This window comes from Marmota flaviventris, chromosome 18, assembly GCF_047511675.1.
Source record: "Marmota flaviventris isolate mMarFla1 chromosome 18, mMarFla1.hap1, whole genome shotgun sequence".
NCBI lineage: Eukaryota > Metazoa > Chordata > Mammalia > Rodentia > Sciuridae > Marmota > Marmota flaviventris.
In genome coordinates this window covers 877,334-897,335 of record NC_092515.1, presented here as the reverse complement: position 1 = coordinate 897,335, position 20,002 = coordinate 877,334, and the positions used below count along the sequence as shown (strand labels likewise).

Below are 20,002 nucleotides of genomic sequence, written 5' to 3'. Positions count from 1 at the left end.
GTCTGGGTTATCTGGGCTTCCTTTAGGGTGGAACAGGAATGTGAATAGGGAGTTCCCTTGGCTTATTGTATTGGCCTCTGGTGACCCATTAGGGTGGAGGGTGTGGTGCCAATCAGGAGAAGTTCCTCTGTGTTCCTTTGCTCAGGCTGAGGCCTGGGGTTTTAAATGACAAAAGCTTAGGAAAATGGCCTCAAACTTATTTTCTATACCCTTCAACTCCCCCCTCATTGGGCAGCATTTGCACCTCCCAGAGAAGGTCCCTTGGCCCTCCACTGCAGCGGAGGCCTGTGCCTGTAGTTTTGAGCTGGTGCCCTGTCTACAACTTGGACGATATCTTGATCCCCCAGGACTTGGGTAGAGCTTCACAGAGGCTGGGGGCAGTGACCTGTGCTCAGGAAGGTCACAGGTCTGTGTCCCACGCCCCACACCTGTGGGACTGTGCTTGCAGGAAGGGGAAGGCTGAGCAACCAGGTGTTGTCCAAGGGCCCTGCCATCCCAGGCTAGAGCAAGCAGGTTGCTTCCTGCGTCTTTGCAGCCAGAGTTTAACCTGCAGGCCCTTCTGCAAAAGCTGACCTGAACGAAGATGAATGAAGGAGTTTTAATCTCCATTAAGGATCCTCCCGAGCCGGAGGACGACCTACAGAGGCCCTTGTGGTGTGAGTGGAAGAGGCCACCAGCAAAAAAACTGACAAATTCTGATCCACAGATTCCCAGACAATTGGCTACAGAACGCGACCTGCACATCTTGGAAAAGATGAGTTGCACAGAATCGTCTCCAATCCCAGGTAAGGACACTGGGCTTTTGTAACCCAGAGCCGTCGTCCCCAGGGGGTTCAGAGATGCCTGGAGTGTTGTTGCAACTTGCAGCCCCTGCTCTGATGTCAGGAGGTGTGAGGGCCACCTCGCTGGGGGGTCCTGCCACACGTGTTTCTCATCCTCTTCTGACTACCCCAGGCTTTTCCCCGCTCCGCTCTCCCTGTTGTGGTAACTTGATGATTGCAGCTGTATTGCACCAGTATTTGTGATTTTATTTTACCTCCTTTGATGGTATGTTCCACATTTTAAAAGCTATTTGTTTTGGAATAATGTTATATTTATAGAAAAGTTGCAAAGACGGTACCAAGAGATCCCATGCACCCTTCACCCAGCACCCCCTAATGTCTGCAGCTCCCCTTTGTCAAAACTAAATAGTAAACTTCATGATGCTGTTAATGAAACTCTAGACAGAGTTCATTGGCCTCTCCCTAATAACATGTTGGTTTCCAGGTCCAAAGCAGGAACTCCCCGCCCATTTAGAAGATGTCTCCCCAGCCATGAGTACTCACTTTCTCTCTTTCACGAGTTATGTGGGGTTTTAGGGTTTGTTATTTTGTTTTTCAGTACTGGGGACCAGACCCAGGGCCTCATGCATGCTAGGCAAGCACCTACCACTGAGCTGACCCCAGCCCTTCAAGTTGTGTGTTCAGTGTAATTGAAAAATGAGTTCCTAATTAGCTTCCATTTAAATCGGCATTCTGTGGATGCTCCAGTTCCCACATAGAAGAAACCCACCCAATTCTATTTCTTTGAAAGAAAAAAGTCCACTCAGCATCTCCTCCAGGGTAGGAGGGGAATTTCTTCTGTAAAGTTCCAGTAGTAAATTATTTCAGGCCTCAGACCGTGTGGTCTATGTCAGAATTGCACAACTTAATTCTTGTACCATTTATGGGTTGCAATCGCTGCACAATTCTGTCTTCTGTAGTGCTGGGGTTAGAACCTAGGGACTTCCCGGGTGAGGCAAGTGCTCCACCACTGAGCTGCCCTGGCCCTGCTGTTGCGTTTGGTGATAAATGGGTGCAACGTTGTACCAATAAGACGTTATCTGTAAAAACGAGAGGCAGACCACACCTGGACTGTGGCCAGTTTTCCAATCGCGCACTCAGGCAGCTGATCTGCACAGGCTATCAGAGAATCCTAAATACTGTTGTGGTCCTACCCAGAGAGATTCTGGGGAGTCGGGGAATTTGAGTGCTAAAAGCTCCTGTGTGGGGCTGACGTGTGGGTGAGATGGAATCTCGGCTCCAGGTAGGTGCGTCTTACCTACGGCTGGGATACCGTCAGCTCCCTGCTCCTGTTTAGCAGGAAGACCTCTAACAGCCAACGCTTTTAAAAGTTAGAATGTTCCAAATATGATCATTTCAACATGTAAATCATATAAAAATTATATAAAATTATTAAAATGGGGGCATTATAATTACACAATAGTGGGATACATTGTGACAATTGTAGGTGCACAAACTACAACCTGCCAGTTTGCTTCCAGTCCCTCCCCTGCCCTCTCCTCCTGCTCCCTGGTTCTCTCCCCACCACCCCCTCCCCCTTCCTCCTCCCCCTCCTCCTCCCCCCTTCTCTTCCAGTCCCTCCCCTGCCCTCTCCTCCCGCCCCCTGGTTCTCATCCCCCCCTTTCTCTCCCCCTTCTCCTTCCCCTCCCTGGTTCTCTTCTCCCCCCCTTCTCTCCCCCCCCCACCCCTGGTTCTCTTTCCCCCCCCACCCCAGGTTCTCTTCCAATCCCACCCCCTGGTTCTTTTCCAGTCTGGCCCCCTGGTTCTCTTCCCCCACCCCCTGGTTCTCCCCCCCTTCTCTTCCCCCCTTCTCCCCCACCTTCTCTTCCAGTCCCGCCCCCTGGTTCTCTTCCCTGTTCTCCCCCCCCCTCTCTTCCCCGAACCCCCGCCCCCTGGTACTCTTCCCCCCCTTCTCTTCTCTCCCTTGTCTTCCAGTACTGCCCCCTGGTTCTCTCCCCCTCCACCCCGCCCCCTGGTTCTCTTCCCCGCCCCCTGGTTCTCTTCCAGTCTGGTCCCCTGGTTCTCTCCCCCCCCTTCGCCCCCTGGTTCTCTTCTCCCCCCATCCCGACCTCTGGTTCTCTTCCAGTTTCTACCCCCCCTTCTGTTCTCCCCCCCCACCCCCTGGTTCTCCCCCCCCTTCTCTTCCAGTTCCACCCCCTGGTTCTCTCCCCCCACTGCCTGATCCTCTTCCAGTCCCGCCCCCTGGTTCTCTTCCCCCCACCACCTGCTTCTCTTCCAGTCCCACCCCCTGGTTCTCTTCCCCCCCTTCTCCCCCCCCCCCGCCCCCTGCTTCTCTTCCAGTTTCTACCCCCCCTTCTGTTCTCCCCCCCCACCCCCTGGTTCTCCCCCCCCTTCTCTTCCAGTTCCACCCCCTGGTTCTCTCCCCCCCCCCCCCCCCCCCCCCGACTGCCTGATCCTCTTCCAGTCCCGCCCCCTGGTTCTCTTCCCCCCACCACCTGCTTCTCTTCCAGTCCCACCCCCTGGTTCTCTTCCCCCCCTTCTCCCCCCCCCCCCCCGCCCCCTGCTTCTCTTCCAGTCCCGCCCCCTGGTTCTCTTCCCCCCCTTCTCCCCCCCCCTGGTTCTCTTCCCCCCCTTCTTCCCCCCCCCCCGCCCCCTGCTTCTCTTCCCCCCCTTCTCCCCCGCCCCCTGCTTCTCTTCCAGTCCCGCCCCCTGGTTCTCTTCCCCCCCTTCTCCCCCCCCCTGGTTCTCTTCCCCCCCTTCTTCCCCCCCCCCGCCCCCTGCTTCTCTTCCCCCCCTTCTCCCCCGCCCCCTGCTTCTCTTCCAGTCCCGCCCCCTGGTTCTCTTCCCCCCCTTCTCCCCCCCCCTGGTTCTCTTCCCCCCCTTCTTCCCCCCCCCCCCGCCCCCTGCTTCTCTTCCCCCCCTTCTCCCCCGCCCCCTGCTTCTCTTCCAGTCCCGCCCCCTGGTTCTCTTCCCCCCCTTCTCCCCCCCCCTGGTTCTCTTCCCCCCCTTCTTCCCCCCCCCCGCCCCCTGCTTCTCTTCCCCCCCTTCTCCCCCGCCCCCTGCTTCTCTTCCAGTCCCGCCCCCTGGTTCTCTTCCCCCCCTTCTCCCCCCCCCTGGTTCTCTTCCCCCCCTTCTTCCCCCCCCCCCCCCGCCCCCTGCTTCTCTTCCCCCCCTTCTCCCCCCGCCCCCTGCTTCTCTTCCAGTCCCGCCCCCTGGTTCTCTTCCCCCCCTTCTCCCCCCCCCCGCCCCCTGGTTCTCTTCCCCCCCCTTCTCCCCCCACCACCTGCTTCTCTTCCAGTCCCGCCCCCTGGTTCTCTTCCCCCCCTGCCCCCTGGTTCTCTCCCCACTTCCAGTCCCGCCCCCTGCTTCTCTCCCGCCCCCCTTCTCCCCCCTTCTCTCCCCCCTCCCCCCCACCCTGCCCCCTGGTTCTCTTCCTCCCTGTAGAACGCTCCCTAATCTCCAGACGTGCAGGTTCTTTGCCTGCTCTTCCTGACCTGGCAGCACCCGGTGGCCAGCGGGCTGCTTTGCTGCCCTTGTCCCAGTCCATCTGTCATTGAGCTACCTGATGCCTCCCCAGGCCCTGCAGCCAGTCTCTCTCGCAGGGGGCCGCTCCTGTGATCCTCTAGGTCCCAGGGTAAGTTCAACTCTTCCCCATCAAACCCCGCCGGCCGGTGTGTGCCTCCCCTGCCCTCTGTGCTCAGCCGCCTGCACCTCCCCAGGCCCAGGTCACAGTCCCTCTCTGTGACAGTGGAGAGGACCCCTGAGGCCTTTTCTCCTTGTGCCGAGCCTGGTGTTGAGTGGCATGTGAATTCCCTCCTGGCTCCCTCTAGAGTAGGGCGCCACGGAACCCTGAAACGGGGTTCCTCCGGCTCTGATCTTCAGCAGTCATGAACCCCGTGCTGGGGACTCAGTGATGGGCTCTGGTGCCATAGTGACACTGCCCCCAACTGTGTATCCGGTGTCCCTGGAGCCTGGATTAGCTGCTGTATAAAGGCTGGAGGGAGCAGCTTTGGTCCTCCCGTTTGCGCCATGGTGAAGCGTCAGAAGCCGGCGCCAGGTGAGGGGACCTCCCAGCACCTCCCTCTTGGACTTTCTAGCCTCCAGAACTGAGAAGGTCCCATTCTGTATCAACCACTGAGCCTCGGGTATCATGGCACAGCAACAGGAGAGGATCGGACCCCCAGAGCCGGATTCAAGATGTCTTCCTGGTGTGCGTTTCAGGGGTGCTGTGACAAAAAGCCCCACTGCCCTCACTTTCAGAGCTCCCTGGGGCCCCAGACTCTGGAAACCTCTGCAGGAGAACAAAGATGACTCAAGGGAGCAACGGGCTGGGATCATGTTACCGGGGGCTGGGGCGGCGTGATAAGTGACAGCCCAGGCTCCGGTGCTCTCTGCCGCCACCGTCCACAGTTGATGGTGTCCCCTGTGTGTCATGGGGCTTGGTTCCTCATCAAACCAAGAGGCCTCATGAGCGGGAACCCAGCCTCCTGGAAGCCCAGCAGTGCCGGGCCTGTGCTTCTGGTGGCTACTGAGGGTGCTGGTCTCCTCTGCGCGGGCTGCCAGCGCCGAACACCGCAGACCCGGTGCCTTCTGCAAAAGCTATTTTCTCACGATTCTGGGGGCTGGATGCGCCAGATCAAGGTCTGCGGGCTGGCCTCTCCTCGTCTTGCAGGAGAGCTGCCTTCTCTGTGTGCCTCCTGGGCCCCTTGTTACCAGGACACATGTCCCGTCGGCCTCATTTGTCCTCCACGGCTTCTCGTCTTCAGAGTGTTGGGGTTAGGCCTTCAGGGTCAACCCCTGGTGCACAGAGTTCAGTCCATGGTGCCTGCTTTAGACTTCTGATTTTTCTCCTGGTTAATTAGCATGTTTTCCGGCAGTTCGGTGGTTCTACAAGAATAGAATCACGTCTAACTCGGCAATTCTCCTAGGTATATGTGCAAAAGGGTTGAAGATGGGTATTGAAACAAGAAAATGTGAGAGTGTACGTTGGCAGCATGAGTCACAATTCCCAGAAGGTAGGCACAACCAGATGTCCCCCGTGGGTGAGTGGACGAATGAAATCCCTGTCCATGCCATGGGCATTCCCCGCCACAGAGGGCAGGACACTGCAGCTTGGAAGGGCAGCCAGCGCTGTTCAGGGAAGGGAGTCACAGAAGGCCACTCCCTCAGGAGCCTGTTTATATAAAACTCCCCAAATAAACCCAGAGACGAGATGAGGGTCAGTATGTACCAGGAACTGGGGAGGGGTGATGGGTGGTTCTAGGTGTGAGGGATTGGAAGGAGTTTGGGACAGACGGTGGTGATGGTCTCGACACTGTGGAAGTACCAATTGTACACGTTTCCATCTTTCATGGTGCTGGGGACTGAACCCCAAGTCCCCTGCTGAGCTGTCCCTCCAACCTGAAAGTGGTCGGTCTTGTGCATTTTGCCACAATAAAGCAGACCCGTCCCGGAGGCCTTCTTTGCCTCCTTTGACTGTTGGTGCAGGAGAACCCATGGCCCCGCAGTCCAGCTTCTTCTGTGTGTTACAGAGGATGCCCAGGGGCTCACGATGGAGCACGCCATGCTGCGAGACCTGGAGGAGTCCTTGCAGAAAGAGGCAGGTGGGTGAACTCCCTCTGATGCCACAAATTTGGTGTTTGAGGGCACACAAGGTAAATCGCCTTCCTGGCTTTTCTTGTTCCTGGCATTCTATGTTTTTCAGGAGAGGAGGAGGACGGGAAGCCCAGCGTTCTCAAGGATAAGCCTGCTTCAGCCTGGAAAAGTACATTTTGGCCTGAAGACAGTGACATATTCCATGACATCACCCCGAGAAACCAGAAGCTGATACCATTCTTGAGTCCCCAGACAGGCCCTGAGGCCAGGCCGCACACAGTGGTGCTGCACGGTGCTGCAGGCGTTGGGAAGACCATGCTGGCCAAGAGGACTTTGCTGGACTGGTCGGAGTTCAGTCAGAGTACTCAGCACTGCGCCTTCTACCTCAGCTGCAGGGAGCTCAACCGCATGATCCCATGCACCTTCGCAGAGCTGATCTGCAGGGACTGCCCCGAGATGCAGGACCTCGCGCTGGAGGTCCTGACCCAGGTGGAGAACGTCCTGTTCGTGGTGGATGGCTTCGAGGAGCTGAAGGTGCCAGCAGGGGTGCTGACCCATGACATCTGTAGTGACTGGAACCAGAAGAAGCCAGTGCCCGTCCTGCTGAGCAGCTTGCTGAAGAGGAAGATGGTGGCCAAGGCCACCCTGCTGGTCACCACGCGGCCCGAGGCCCTGCGGGAGCTCCTGCTCCTTGTGGAACAGCCGCTGCTGGTGGAGGTGGAGGGCTTCTCGGAGGCTGACAGGGAGCTGTTCTTCCTGAGACACTTTGAGGACACGGACCAGGCCCGGCGAGCTCTGGACACCGTGAAGCACAGCCCAGCCCTGTTCCACCTGGGCACTGCGCCCGCCGTGTGCCAGCTGCTCTGCGCAAGTCTAAAGCTCCTGATGGACGGCGGAGAGGACCCTGGCTTGGCTTGCCAGACCACCACATCACTGTTCCTGAGGTTCCTCTGTGACCAGTTCCCGCCAGCGCCCGGCGGCCATCCCCAGCACCACCTGCGACGCCCTCTGAAGGCCCTGTGTCTCCTGGCTGCCCAGGGCCTGTGGACCCGGGTGTCCCTGTTCGACACAGAAGACCTGGAGCCACTTGAGGTGGAAGAGGCCGACCTCCGTCCCTTCCTGGACAAGCATGTCCTCCAGAGGGACAGGGACCATGAGGACTGCTTCTCCTTCATCCACCTCAGCATGCAGCAGTTCCTGGCGGCCGCCTTCTACATCCTGCGGTTCCCGGGGGACAGCGAGTGGCCGGGCTCCAGGTTGGACATCAGGGGTGTGCGGGAGCTGTTCTCCACGGAGGCCAGAGCAAGGAGTCCCCAGCTGGCCCAGGCCGGCCGCTTCCTGTGGGGCCTCCTGAACGGGGCCAGGGCCAGGGAGCTGGAGGCCACTTTCGGCTGCCGAGCGTCCTTGGAGGCCGGGCAGGAGCTGCTGAAGTGCACGTCGGAGGGGGAGGAGCCCGTGCTGTGGGCAGTGGGCCTTCTGGAGGTCTTGCACTGCCTCTACGAGTCTCAGGACCCAGAGCTGGTGAGCAAAGCCACGGCCGCTCTGAAGGACGCATCCCTGCACCTGACCACCAGCCAGGACCTCCTGAGCTGCGCCTTCTGCCTCCGGCAGTGCCAGGACCTGCAGAGGCTCTCGCTGCGGGTGGCCAAGGGGGTGCTCCCGGAGGAGAAGATGGCGGCGCTGGAGCCCTGCCTGCGGGGTGTGAGGTGAGCCGTTTCCTGTACCAGCTCCTCCACCTCCTCAGGTCCCATGAGGATGAGGCTGGAGTCCCCTGTGGTCTTGGCTTAAGCTCCCAGCGTCCTTCCCACTGGGTTCCCTTCCTGTTTAGCTCTCGACGTGGGAGGGGATGTTGCAGCTTGGTAGGGCCTTGGAGTTGACCTTGCTTGGTGCCTGTGTTCACGAGTGGACGGGGCCCTGGATCCTCTGTGGTCCTATACCCTTTTACATATTCTCTCCATCAATACCTGACATTTTTCCCACTTTTTGTTTTTCTTAACACTTTTTTAGATTAAAAAATTTTAGTCTTTTTTTTTTATTTTTGAGGGGGGCGGGCTGTGGGAGCGTACAGGAATTAAACATGGGGGCACTGAGCCACGTCTCCAGGCCTATTTCTTGTATTTTATTTAGAGACAGGGTCTCATGGAGTTTAGTGCCTCCCTTTTTGCTGAGGCTAGCTTTGAATTCATGATCCGCCCGTCTCGGCCTCCCAAGCTGCAGGATTATAGGCATATGCCACTGCGCCTAGCTTAAAGACTCATTTTTAATTGGCAAGTAATAACTATACATACGTATGTGTGGGACACAGGATTGTGTTTTGATTACATGGAGGTGACAGATATGTTAATGAACTTGATCTTGGTGTAAAACATTTACTGTCTACTCTTGGAAACATGGATCCTTATAGTCCACACTCGGGACACTGGGCCCAAAGCTCATTCCCAGTTACTGAGGGATGCTTACGTGCAAAACGCTGGGCACCGTCAACAGGAGGGGCCACACGTCAGTATTACCAGTCAGTGCCTTAAACCTATCTGCCACCTCCCATAGATTCCTCTGCCATCTTATTATAAAACTTAAGAGATCTATCCTTTTAGTAAATTCTTGCACACTGGATGCAGATTTTTAACTACAGGCATTAGCCTTTTTAAGAAATTCTTTTTTTTTTTTTTTCTCCTTGTAGATGGACACAATACCTTTATTTTATTTATTTGTATTTTGTGCTGGGGATTGAACCCAGTGCTCACACATGGTAGGCAAGTGCTCTGCCACTGAGCCACAGCCCTGGCCCAAGACTTTTCACTTTTGAGATGCAGTCTGGCTGTGTTGCCCAGGTTGGCCACTATCTCCTGGCCTCAATCGATTCTCCTGTCCCTGCCTCCTGTCTTAAGACGCTGGGACCAATGCATGTGCCAGGGCACCCAGCTGGGCGGCGTTCTATGCCTCTGAGTGATGCAGTTTCAAGTTCTGGTCAGAATTATGTAAAATCACATGGCTGAAGCTTTCCCCACGGGACAGACCCTCACATCAACACGCCTTAGACTTCGTTAGGCCACAGAAAGTGGAGTGCTCTCACTGGGTGACAGTCCCTATGACCAGCATCTGAGGAGCTCTGCGGTCACTGGCACGGACTAGACTAGTCGGGCCTGGAAGGGAGCAGTCATCCTCGAGACCTGCTGCACCCCACTGCTCTCTCCAGTCTGCTCCTTTCCGTCCCTTCTTTGCAGGTCTCGGCCAGACAGTGACCCACTCTGCCTCTGGATGGACCTCTGCTCTGTGGTCTCTAACAAGAACCTGCGTTCCCTAGACATCAGCAGGAGCTTCCTGAGTGAGCCAGCCGTGAGGCTTCTCTGTGACAGTATGACCCACATTTCCTGCCGTCTGCAGAGTGTGACGTAAGTAGAGGTCTCCACGGAGAGCCTGGGGCAGGGCTGAGCTTTGCATCTTGAAGACAGGAGCCCTATTGGAATACCTGACTGGACTCTGACCAGGTGCTCAGAATATGAAGAAAGGAAATGGTTCCCGTCCTCAAGGTTCGGGAAAATTGGGTCAAGAGCTTGGATGTCTGCCAACCTCCCCCGTGGGGTGTAGTTTGAACCCAGCAGATACGTGACTGGTCACCATGGGGTGCAGGTGGCCACTGAACTTCTTCCTGTCTGAGATTTTTTATGCTCCAATCTTTCTCCCTCCAGCCTTAGCAGCCATCATTCTCCTCTCTTAACATGTCAAACTCGGAGGTAGAACGATGGTGGGTACCTTAGGCTAAGCCAAATAAGCCACTTTGATTAGAAAAACCCTGCTACTCTATACCAGGTGAGAGTCACTCCAATCCCTCTGACACCTCCACAGCTGTTACAGCTAATAGGAAATTGCTAGAAACAGCCCTTAAGCCATCTAGAAGATCCTCCTGGACCCAGGCCCTCGGCATGGGTCACTCCATTCCTATGGACAGGGAATTTGGACTGGCCTAACTGAGGCCTGGCCACAGCCCAGGGACAGTGAGAGGTGGGCCATGCGAACAGCATAGTGGGCAGGGTTGCTCCCACACCTGCCTCATGCTGCAGACCATCCTGGCTGGGGGCCCACCTGCCCTCCATCAGGGGGTTACAACGTGGCTTCTTGCTGCTTTTAAGTCAGGGGGAAACTGACTCGGAAAGATGGTGCTACCATCTCAGGAGTCGGTGATGTCACCACCTGTGAGTGCCCCACCTCCCCTGCCCTGTTCTCTTCAGCTTGAAGGAGGTCACGGGCCTGCTCACATTCGGGGACACGTCCGTCCACCTGGGTTCTTGCGAGGTGGCTGTTCCCAGGGATGTCGCCCTGTCATCCTTTCTCCCCAGCAAACGCTTGTTGGAAATGAAATAGGGCTCATCATGTCCCCCGTGACCTCCGTCCTCCTGTCTCCCCAGGGCTAGGAGCGTCTTCCCTGAGACTGCTTACCAGGACTTGTGTCTGGCGCTGGTTGGCAAGACGACCCTGACTCACCTGACCTTGGGAGGCAGCGTCCCGGAGGCACAGTTGCTGCTGCTGCTGCTGGGAGAGACCCTCAAACATAATCGGTGCCGCCTGCAGTGCCTGAGGTGGGCCCTGCGGTCACTGCTGCCCCCTCCCCTGAGGTCCTCAACGTGGGCCACAGGGTGTTGCGTGCTGGACCAGGAGAGGGGAGTGGCTCTGACTGAGTACCACGTGGACACGGAGCTGCTTCCCCAACAGAGTTGGGCGCCTGGCTCTGGATGTGATCCCCGGGGGCAGAGCAATGCCCAGGAGGCTGTGCCCCTGACTGTGGGGCATGGGGTGGGTGACATTGCAGGCTGCCTGTGGTGATCCAGGACAGCCATGGGCCTTCATGGGCCCCACAGTGACTATGCCCAGTCACGTGTTCTGGCTCCTGGGTGGCTCCCTGGCTGGAGAAGCTGCTGTCACCCGGCTCTCAGAACAGGTGCTCCCCGAGTTGTCTCCACAAGTGGTCACCAGGGGCCTCCTTTCCCTTTGATTGAGGACACTGGCTGGTGGCACAGGTTTCAGACTGAGAAATGCCATGTCCTGACCTAAGTATGTGTGAGCTCTCGTCATCCACGAGGGGGACTTTAAGAAGTGGGAGTGACTTGCTTTCCTTGGGCCAGAGGGAAGCTCTTGGTATTGATTTCCAAGCAGGCTGTTTTCCGTTTGTTCCCCTGTAGCTTTAAGATTGATAAGGTGACCTCCTTAGTGACACTGAGTGAGGGCAGGCTGCGTGTCTCCTGTGCTCCTTGGACTTGAGGCCCTTACAGTCCCACTTTCCCTGGGCTCTGGAGTGGATCCACAGTCTGGGTGGTAGGATCGAGTCCAGGGCAAGGCGCTGACCTGCGCAGCAGTCCTACGTGGCAGACACTGCGCTAAACGTACCCTTCCTGTGGCCTTGACTTGGCTGGCATGGTGTTCATGTTCATGGTGTAGACCACCCAATGTGGGAGGAGAACATCCCAAAGGCTAAGCCCGGGGCAGAGCGTGGGCTTGGGCAGAGCTGTGGGGTGGGCAGTCCTGTCTGATCTGCCTGGAGTATCCGGTGGAGCTGGGGCCGCTCGGCAGGGTGGGTTTGAACTGCAGCGTGGGGGAAGGGAAGAGCTGGGCCTGGAGCCCGGTGCACCTCCTGACACCTGCGTCCGGGCCACCCACACCCATTGGCCAGAGCCCCAAGTTCTCTATCCTTGTCACACTGAAGCCCAACACGCCTTGGACCTGGCTGCTTGGGTACCAGGTTGCACCTTGTCACTTCCACCTTCTCATGTCCTAATAACTTTTGAAACAAGATGTCTTCTGTGTGGACAGGCGACTAAATCAGGGTCACTCCAAGTGACTTTGGGCTGATTAAAGACACAGAAAGTACCTTTTCTTGGGTTCAGTGATGGCTCCTCAGCCACAGCTCCCACAAGGTATGGGGCAAGACCGGCAAGAAAGAGGGAGCACACTGGGTTTTACTGGGGAGAAGTCATTCAAATGAGGCAAGGGAGAGGGCTACAACAGACAAGTGGGTGTAATCCACCCCCATAGGGTGTCGCCCACCCCGAGCTGCACCTCTTATCTGAGCGGAGGTGAGGTCCAGTTGCATTGCAGTGGGTGCAATGCCAGTTCAGTACCTCTTTACTCGGGACTTCAAGGTGTGCACGGAGCTCCTGGCCAGAGCGGCTCCCAACAGCCTAGAGTACTGAGCATCAGCTTTAAGCCGGCTGTGTTGGTGAATATCATAGAGTTGTATTAGCAGTTTTATTTTCTCTCTTGGAGACCAGGCAGGATGTTGGTCAAATGGCCGTGGGATACTTGAACAGGCAGGGCAGGCGGGGCTGATGGTGGAGGAGCCAGATTACTCAGGGCACACCAGGCAGTGGAGCACGGTGAGCTGACCTGGTCTCTGTCCTCCCAGGAAATGACGGGCTCCATCTCCCCCACAGGCTGGGGCTCTGTTCTGCCCCCACCCAACAGCATTGGTCATACCTCTTCGTGACCCTCCAGTTCAATCACTCCCTGACGTGCCTGGACCTCTCCGACAGCGAGCTCCTGGACGAGGGGGCCAAGCTGCTGTGCGCAGGGCTGAGACACCCCACGTGCCCCGTGCAGAGGCTGTCGTAAGTCTGCCCCCTCCTGGGTGTCCTGTGGGGTCTGGGGACGCAGGGGAAGAACGGTGGCCCTGGACATGCAGGCAGCCCTGTGACCCTACGCCTGCTTCCTTCTCTGGTCCAGGTGAACAGTTCCAGCCAGCATCTCACTGCTGTTCTTCCCGTCCCCACGGGGTCACCAGCAGGGTGGGAAGAGGACGAGGAACTGAGACGGGCTTTAGGGACCCCCTGTTTGGAGACGGCTGGGAAGACTGGTGTGGGGTGCTCTGCTCACTGCCCTTTCCTGTGACTCCTGCAGGTTGGAGAACTGTCAACTCACAGAAGCCTGTTGCAAGGAAATGTCTGTCACTCTGGTCGTCAGCCAGAGGCTGACACACCTGTGCCTGGCCAGGAATGACCTCAGGGACAATGGGGTGAAGACCCTATGTGAGGGCTTGCGCTACCCCTACTGCCAGCTGCAGGCGCTGGTGTAAGTCCTGGGGCTGCCGCGTGCGTGAGGCCCGTGGGTCGGTGTGAGCTGCCGGGAGCACTGACAACCCATTCGGATGGGACTGAGAGCCTGGTGGGAATTGGGGAAAGGGCAGGTGGTCACGGGAAGGGTGCTAGCATTTGCCTGTTTTTCCAACGACTCTTCAGCGTCGACTTGCATAGGCAGGTGGTTCTGCGTCAGGCCTTGTGTGTGTGGTCGACCTTCATACCATGCCCTCGCCCTGCAGTGCTGATGAGATGGAGTTTACGGTGGCACCAGGGAAATGTTTTGTGTAGAGGGCCAGAGGGGTGACTGTTCCTGGTTTGCTGGGCTGTGAGGTCTCTGTTGTGAGCCTGTGAGGACGAGGCCGACTGTTCCAGTGATGCTGGGCAGGAGGACTGGGTCTCACCCGTGGACTGTGGCTCTCTGGCCCTTGCCATGTGGAGGCAGGTCCGGCACAAGCCACATGTCCATGAGCACAGCTGTGACAGCACTGCTGAGATTGCACGGGGCTGGAGACCTCTTTCTGTTCAGAAATTCTGTCCTCTTCTGGTTTCTCTGGGGCTCCTGCTGCCCCATAGACCTCTTGCCTACAGGCTTGCACTGTGGCTTCGAGGGACCGAGAAGCTCCCAGTGGCCTACCCCAGGATCACCGTAGGTCCAGGCATGTCCCAAACACTGAGATTCAAGTGTTCAGACTCCAGGGGCAGATGCGAGGGGGAAGGTCGTGTCTGTACCCAAAGATTCCTCAGCAGAGTGTGGGCTTGATGTCACGCAGGTCACCGCCAGGCAGAGGGCCCTGTCTTGGAGCTGACTTGGGCATCTAAACAGTGCAACTTGCATATGGGGTCTATGCTAAATTTTTCAAGTATTATTTTTCAAAATCCTCACAATCTTCTGAGAGTGATGCCTTGATCTTTCTAACTATAGAAATCTAAAGCTTGTCCACGAAGCTTGCCCATGGCTACATCTGTGAAGTGGGCATGAAGCCCACTCTATAGGCAGAGTTGTCAGTCATTACTCTAAATGTGTAAAGTCATCTTCTGACCACACTTGTATTTCTGTAGCCTGTTGTAACTTCATTTGGTCTTTGGTTTAGTATTTGCTCCCCAAACACTCTAGGTTCATACACAGCTTTGGGACTCTGCACAGTATGAACTGGTAGCTCTTGTCCTGGTCTTTTAGTGTTCCTTGAGTTCTGTGGCCTTCTGCGATGCTGGGCTTGGGCACAGGGTGGGAGGGCTGAGATGCACCAGTTGGCCCTACGGTAGGATTGTCTGTCTGGCAGCATCCCACATGACATGAGGTGTCACATGCTGCCGATGACTCTGTATCTGCCACTCAAATCTGAACAATCCTCAGTGCTTGGGTACAGGCTGTGAGGTCCAATTGCCTGGATGTCTGATGTCACTGTCCTCTAGTGAGGCATCCCTGACAGGAGCACTGGGGAAGTCCAGTCTTACCAGAGGGTCTGCAATATTCAAATAGGAAGTATGTTCCCTGAGTTGTGAGGAACGTCCAGCTTTCTAGGTGCCCCTCAATTCTGCTGGGCCAACAAAGTCTGAGATTTGGAATAAAACAAAAGGACAGCAGATGGACCTCAGTGATGTAGGGATGCAGGAAGTGAATGAGGCCCTGGCTCCTTACAGGTCTGGAGGAACCCGGGCCCAGGCAAGACAGGCTGTGCCTGAGGAAAACCTGTCTCTTAGGAGGTGTGCGTTTCCCTGTAGGAAAGGTGCTAGACTAAGGCCAGTCCTGTCCCCTGCCACTTGGGCTGGGCAGAAGTGTCCTGTGTCTGCAGTGCTGTGTGTGCACATCCACCTGGAAGCAGCGGTCTCCCATGAGGCTGAGGTGCTGGGGGCTGGGCAGGACGGGGGCCTGGGAGGGTGTCGCGTCTCTTCATCTGATTGCTCTGCAGGCTGCGGGACTGCAATGTGGGGAAACGTGGATGCAAACTGCTCTCGACGCTGCTCCGGGAGAATTGGAGCCTCACACACTTGGACCTGGGCCTGAATCCCATAGCTGCTGGGCTGTGGTTTCTCTGTGACGCCTTGAGGAATCCAAATTTCCAGCTAAAATACCTAGGGTAGGTGTTTGTGCTCTTCTAAAGTGTTTGAAAGCTTTAGTTGCTATATTCCAAAATACCTTGGATTGTGGCAATGTGTATCACCCGAGTTTTTAGGATTGGACCCCTCCCGGGGGAACATAGGTGAGTGGGAGCTCACATTTATCAGAGGTGAGTTTCAGAAATGTGCTGCTTCTGCTGGGATCCAGGATCAGGAAGCAAAGCCGGTGCCAGTTCAATGCCCAGGGGCTGAAGATGGGCTCCTGCCCCTTAGGATACCCATCAGCCCCATAAATAGGTTGGTGATCTCTGCCTCCCTTCTCAGCCCAGCCCTCACATTGATGCCGCCCTCTTTGCAACTGGACAGAGGATCTGCAAGCTGGAAAGGTGGTCTGGGCTGTGTAAGGACTTCCTCGCTGTGGTTCAGAGACCAGAACAGACACAGAATACTGGTGCTTCTGTTTTGGGGTCCTGGCTGTTCCTGGGGAAATCTTGGCATTCTGGTGGTCAGGATCCAGTGGAGCCACATGCAGACTCGCATGATGTGCCTTTTCCCTCACGGAACCTCCCCACCTTCCACAGACAAAGGCAGCGTGGTCTCCAAGGGGCTCTGTGGAAAGCGGGGGATGTGAGGTGACAATAATGTCATACATTCTAATGACCGATTGGGCTCTCAGCAATAAGGTCTATAAAAGCAACCTGACCATCCCCCGGCTCCGAGCACTACTCATTTCTCAGCTGGTCCAGCTGCCTGGGATCCGACCACCTGTCCCTCTGTGGCAAACCCTCCTCTGAACCTTCAGCTCTCCCAGGGATTGTGTTTCTATCTCGGACGTGACCTGCACGTTTCTCTTCTTAATTTCCTAGCAACTCTTAACCGATCACCCCGAGGGACCTTTCCAGTTGCAAGTTATACCACAGCATCTTTATTTCCAAAGCCTCAAATCTCATTACAAGTGAAACAAAGACTTTTATAATAAACATCTTTCAGGATCTTATGGATCCTCCTTAGGAGCTGACTCTAGGTGTGCTGTGTGTGGGGGCATGGAACCCAGTGCCTGGCACAGCTAGAAAGGGCTCTGCCACTGAGCTGCACCCCAGCTGCGGAGCCCAGATCTCCTGCATTCCTCCTCCCCTGCTCGCGGCTCCTCCCCCAGTTGCCATATACTACAGGGTCTTCCTGTCTTGAAGGTCCATTCTCATGGAGGACTTCCTGCCCACTATAAGTAAAACCCTCTCTGGCCCACTCACCTGTTTTGTTCCAAGACCGTCCACGTCACCCCCCGCCCAACCACGGAGCTGATCACCTGCCCCATTTGCTCCCGGCTGGATCCCAGGACAGTGTGTGCACCGGGCGGCCCACTGGGTTCTAGTAAGTGAGCAGCTCTCTGCCCTCCACAGGCTCTGGGGGTGCTCCCTCACCCCTCTGCATTGTCAGGAGCTGGCATCTGCCCTCGTGAGCAACCAGACGCTGGAGACTCTGGACCTGGGCCAGAATGCCTTGGGACTGAGCGGAGTGACCGTGCTCCTGGAGGCCCTGAGGGCCAGCAGCGGGCCCCTGAGGACGCTCAGGTATGGTCTTCCTGCTCCACACGTGGGCTTCCCTCGAAGAGATCAGTGCTGCCCAGGAAGGGGAGGCGGGTGACACACCCCTTTCCCAGCAGCCCCTCGCCTGGGGGATTCCGCCCACTGCCCTCTTCTCCTAAGCGCTTCTCTTGGATTCGAGTTGTCCAGTGTTGTCCAGCACACGTGGTACTGGGCACGCGGATGCTCAGACCCCCTGGGGCACAGGCTGGAGCTTGCCTGTGGGTGCGCAGGACTGGCATGGGCGCACCGCACACCCAGCCAGGACGCGTGGTTCCTGCTTTTGCCGTCTCCGGGGTCCCAGGGTTGCCGGGGTCCCAGGGTTGCCTGGGTCCCCGCTGAGCGAAGCTGGTTCTCCAGGGGTTTCCCTGACAGGGGAACATCTGCAGCCCTCCAGTACCTTGACCTGTCTTTGGCTTCCTCGGGCCTTTACCCAAAGCCCTCGCAGATGGCTCCTCCCTTCCAGCACAGCAGACCACATTTCCTGCTCTCGGGCCACAGGTGTGCACACTGTTACCAGAGGCCCAGGGAGAGGAGAGCGGCCGTCCCCACCTGCCAGGTGGAGCAAGGCAGAGGAGGAGGGCTTTATTTAAGATACAGGCAGGACAGGATCTGGCCGGGAGCTGGCCAACCCTGCTCTGGTCCTCTGTGCACCGTCCCCACCTCCACTGCCATCTCTTTTCGGGGAGGATTGGGGTAGGGACCAGTAAGCAGTGTTCCTCTTTCTCACCCCTTGTAAAAGTTGTGGAACCTGTGACATCCCCGGTGGCCAGCCCACTGTCATTCGCTCCAGGAATGCAACTCCTGCTTCACAGGAATGTCCAAGCTGGCCTCATTCAGGGGCTGTGAGTTGTAGACATGGCGACCACTCAACCTGGTTTGCAGTGCAGGGGTGTCTCCAGGGCTGGAGCAAGCCATAATGCCACCAAGAAATATGGTGGGACCTCGAGTCCTGTGGCCTCCCGCCTCATGTTGTGGTCTGGACCTATTTCTGTCCCCTGTTATCCCTCAGCGACACCCTCCGCCATCCCATCGCACATGAGCAGGGCTGGACATGGCGGCCACGTGGATCCAAGTTGATGTTTCACCCTGGGGTTCGCTTTGGGATTGTTCTACTGAATGGTGCTTTTTTACACTAGAAGGGTCCAACCCAGTGCCCCATGTGTGCCAGGCAAGCACTGAATGGTGCAGGGTTGGGGAACTTATCCCCTGAGCCACATCCCTAGCTCTTTTTATTTGGCACCTAAGTTGTTAGGGCCTTGCTAAGTTGCTGAGACTGGTTTGAACGTGTTTGAACGTGCTTCAGCCTCAGCTGCTGGGATGGTGAGTGTACCCAGCTCTACCGAATATTTGACTAACCAATATCTTCTTTGCTTTAGAAAATAATTTATTCATTCACTCAAATATTGAATATTTTAATACATATATATGAGGTACAGTGTAATTGGACGTATGTAGTGTGTACTGATCAAATCAGGTTCTTTAACGATTCCATTTTCTCTGAACGTTTAAAAATTTTTAATTGACATATAATAATGCTACATATTTTGGGGGTACAGTGATATATTTTGAGGTACTAGGCATTGAACCTACAGGTGCTCCACCACCGAGCTGCACCCCAGCCCTTTGTCCTTTATTTTGAAGCGGGGTCTTCCCACGTTTCCCCGGTTGGCCGTGTGAGTAGCTGGGATCGCGGGTGCGCCCGCCCTGGCTGGCATGACGCTGCACTACACGTATACAGTGAGTGCTGACCCAGTGGGCACGGTTCACGTTTCCATGTCCTTATCACCTTGTGGAGCCTTTGGGCTCCTCTTCTAGTGACTCAGGATGTACACTAGGCGCTGTGAACCACGGTGCCCTCCCTGTGCCGTGGAACGCCAGGGCTGTGCCTTCTGTTTGGTGCTGTCCAGTCTCCTCTGTCCTCCTGCACCTTCCCGCCCTCTGGGAATCTCTACTCTGCATCCAGATGGACTTCCAGCTTCTGCGCTGGGGAGACGCGTGGACGTGTCTGTCTTAGCCATCCTTCTTGGGAGGTCATCTGGCTGGGGTGAGCGCCTGTCTCTCCAGCGGGCAGCACCTGGGCTGCTCCCACCTGGCTGGACAGGAAGGTCAGTGGGAGGGGCTGCCTGAGGACAGGTGTGCCAGCAGAGGGGACGGGAGCGAGGCTCTGTGTGGTGATTACAGAAACGACTGCGGCTGGGGGAGCCCGTGGCTGGGTTCTTGAGGTCTTTGCAGGACGTGTGTCTGCACTTGGACGTTTCTCAGTATGGCTATTTTTGTGGATCCAAAAATGTCTCCCGCCGCAAGTATCCTGAAACCTTCCTGGGCACTTGGGCCGTTTGTGGTGAATTTGGGGACAACAGAACTAGCTTTTCTGTTAATGCTGATGTCCTCTGGTCCCCCAGGTTGAAGATGGACAAGTGGAACGCAAAGGTCCAGGAGGTGCTGAGGGAGGTGAAGGAGAGCAACCCTGGCCTGACCCTGGACAGTGCCGTGGGGACGAAGGCTCCCTCCTGCTGCCAGTTCTTTTTCTCGACACCCTGAGTCTTTCTCCCTCCTCGCTGTGTGTCCCAGGGGGATCTGGTCTCGCTCTCATGGTGGAGGTCAAGGGGCCAGGTGGTGGTGGTCCCTGGGCTGGGGGTCAAACGTAGGCTTGAGCATCGATTTCTTTCTTCACAGTGAGTTCTGATCACGGGCACCTCGGTGGGTAATAAAGGGAAGGTCCTGAGCTTGGAGCTGCCTTTGTCCATGTGCTGGGGGGGTCACAGGGGCGTGGCTGGCGTATTAGCTGGGAAAAGGGCGGCCTGGGAGTGTGCTCAGGACAGTCCATTCCTCTGTCCTTGGCCTGATTCAGTCGCTGCCTGGTGACTACAGGATTGGTGTATGTATGTATTTTTACATATTGTTTTGGTTGTAG

The 20,002-nt window shown here is 56.5% G+C and overlaps 1 protein-coding gene across 1 annotated transcript; it reads left to right on the top strand.

Moving 5' to 3' along the window:
- The first annotated feature begins 583 nt into the window (after positions 1-583).
- LOC114108520 (NACHT, LRR and PYD domains-containing protein 7-like) lies at positions 584-19,629 on the top strand. The gene is given in 12 exon segments (XM_071604892.1): positions 584-687; positions 689-735; positions 738-785; positions 6,314-6,385; positions 6,487-8,083; positions 9,602-9,769; positions 10,784-10,954; positions 12,803-12,976; positions 13,266-13,436; positions 15,355-15,522; positions 16,903-17,073; positions 19,491-19,629. Coding segments are annotated over 12 exon segments (3,030 nt in total).
- Positions 19,630-20,002: the final 373 nt, after the last annotated feature.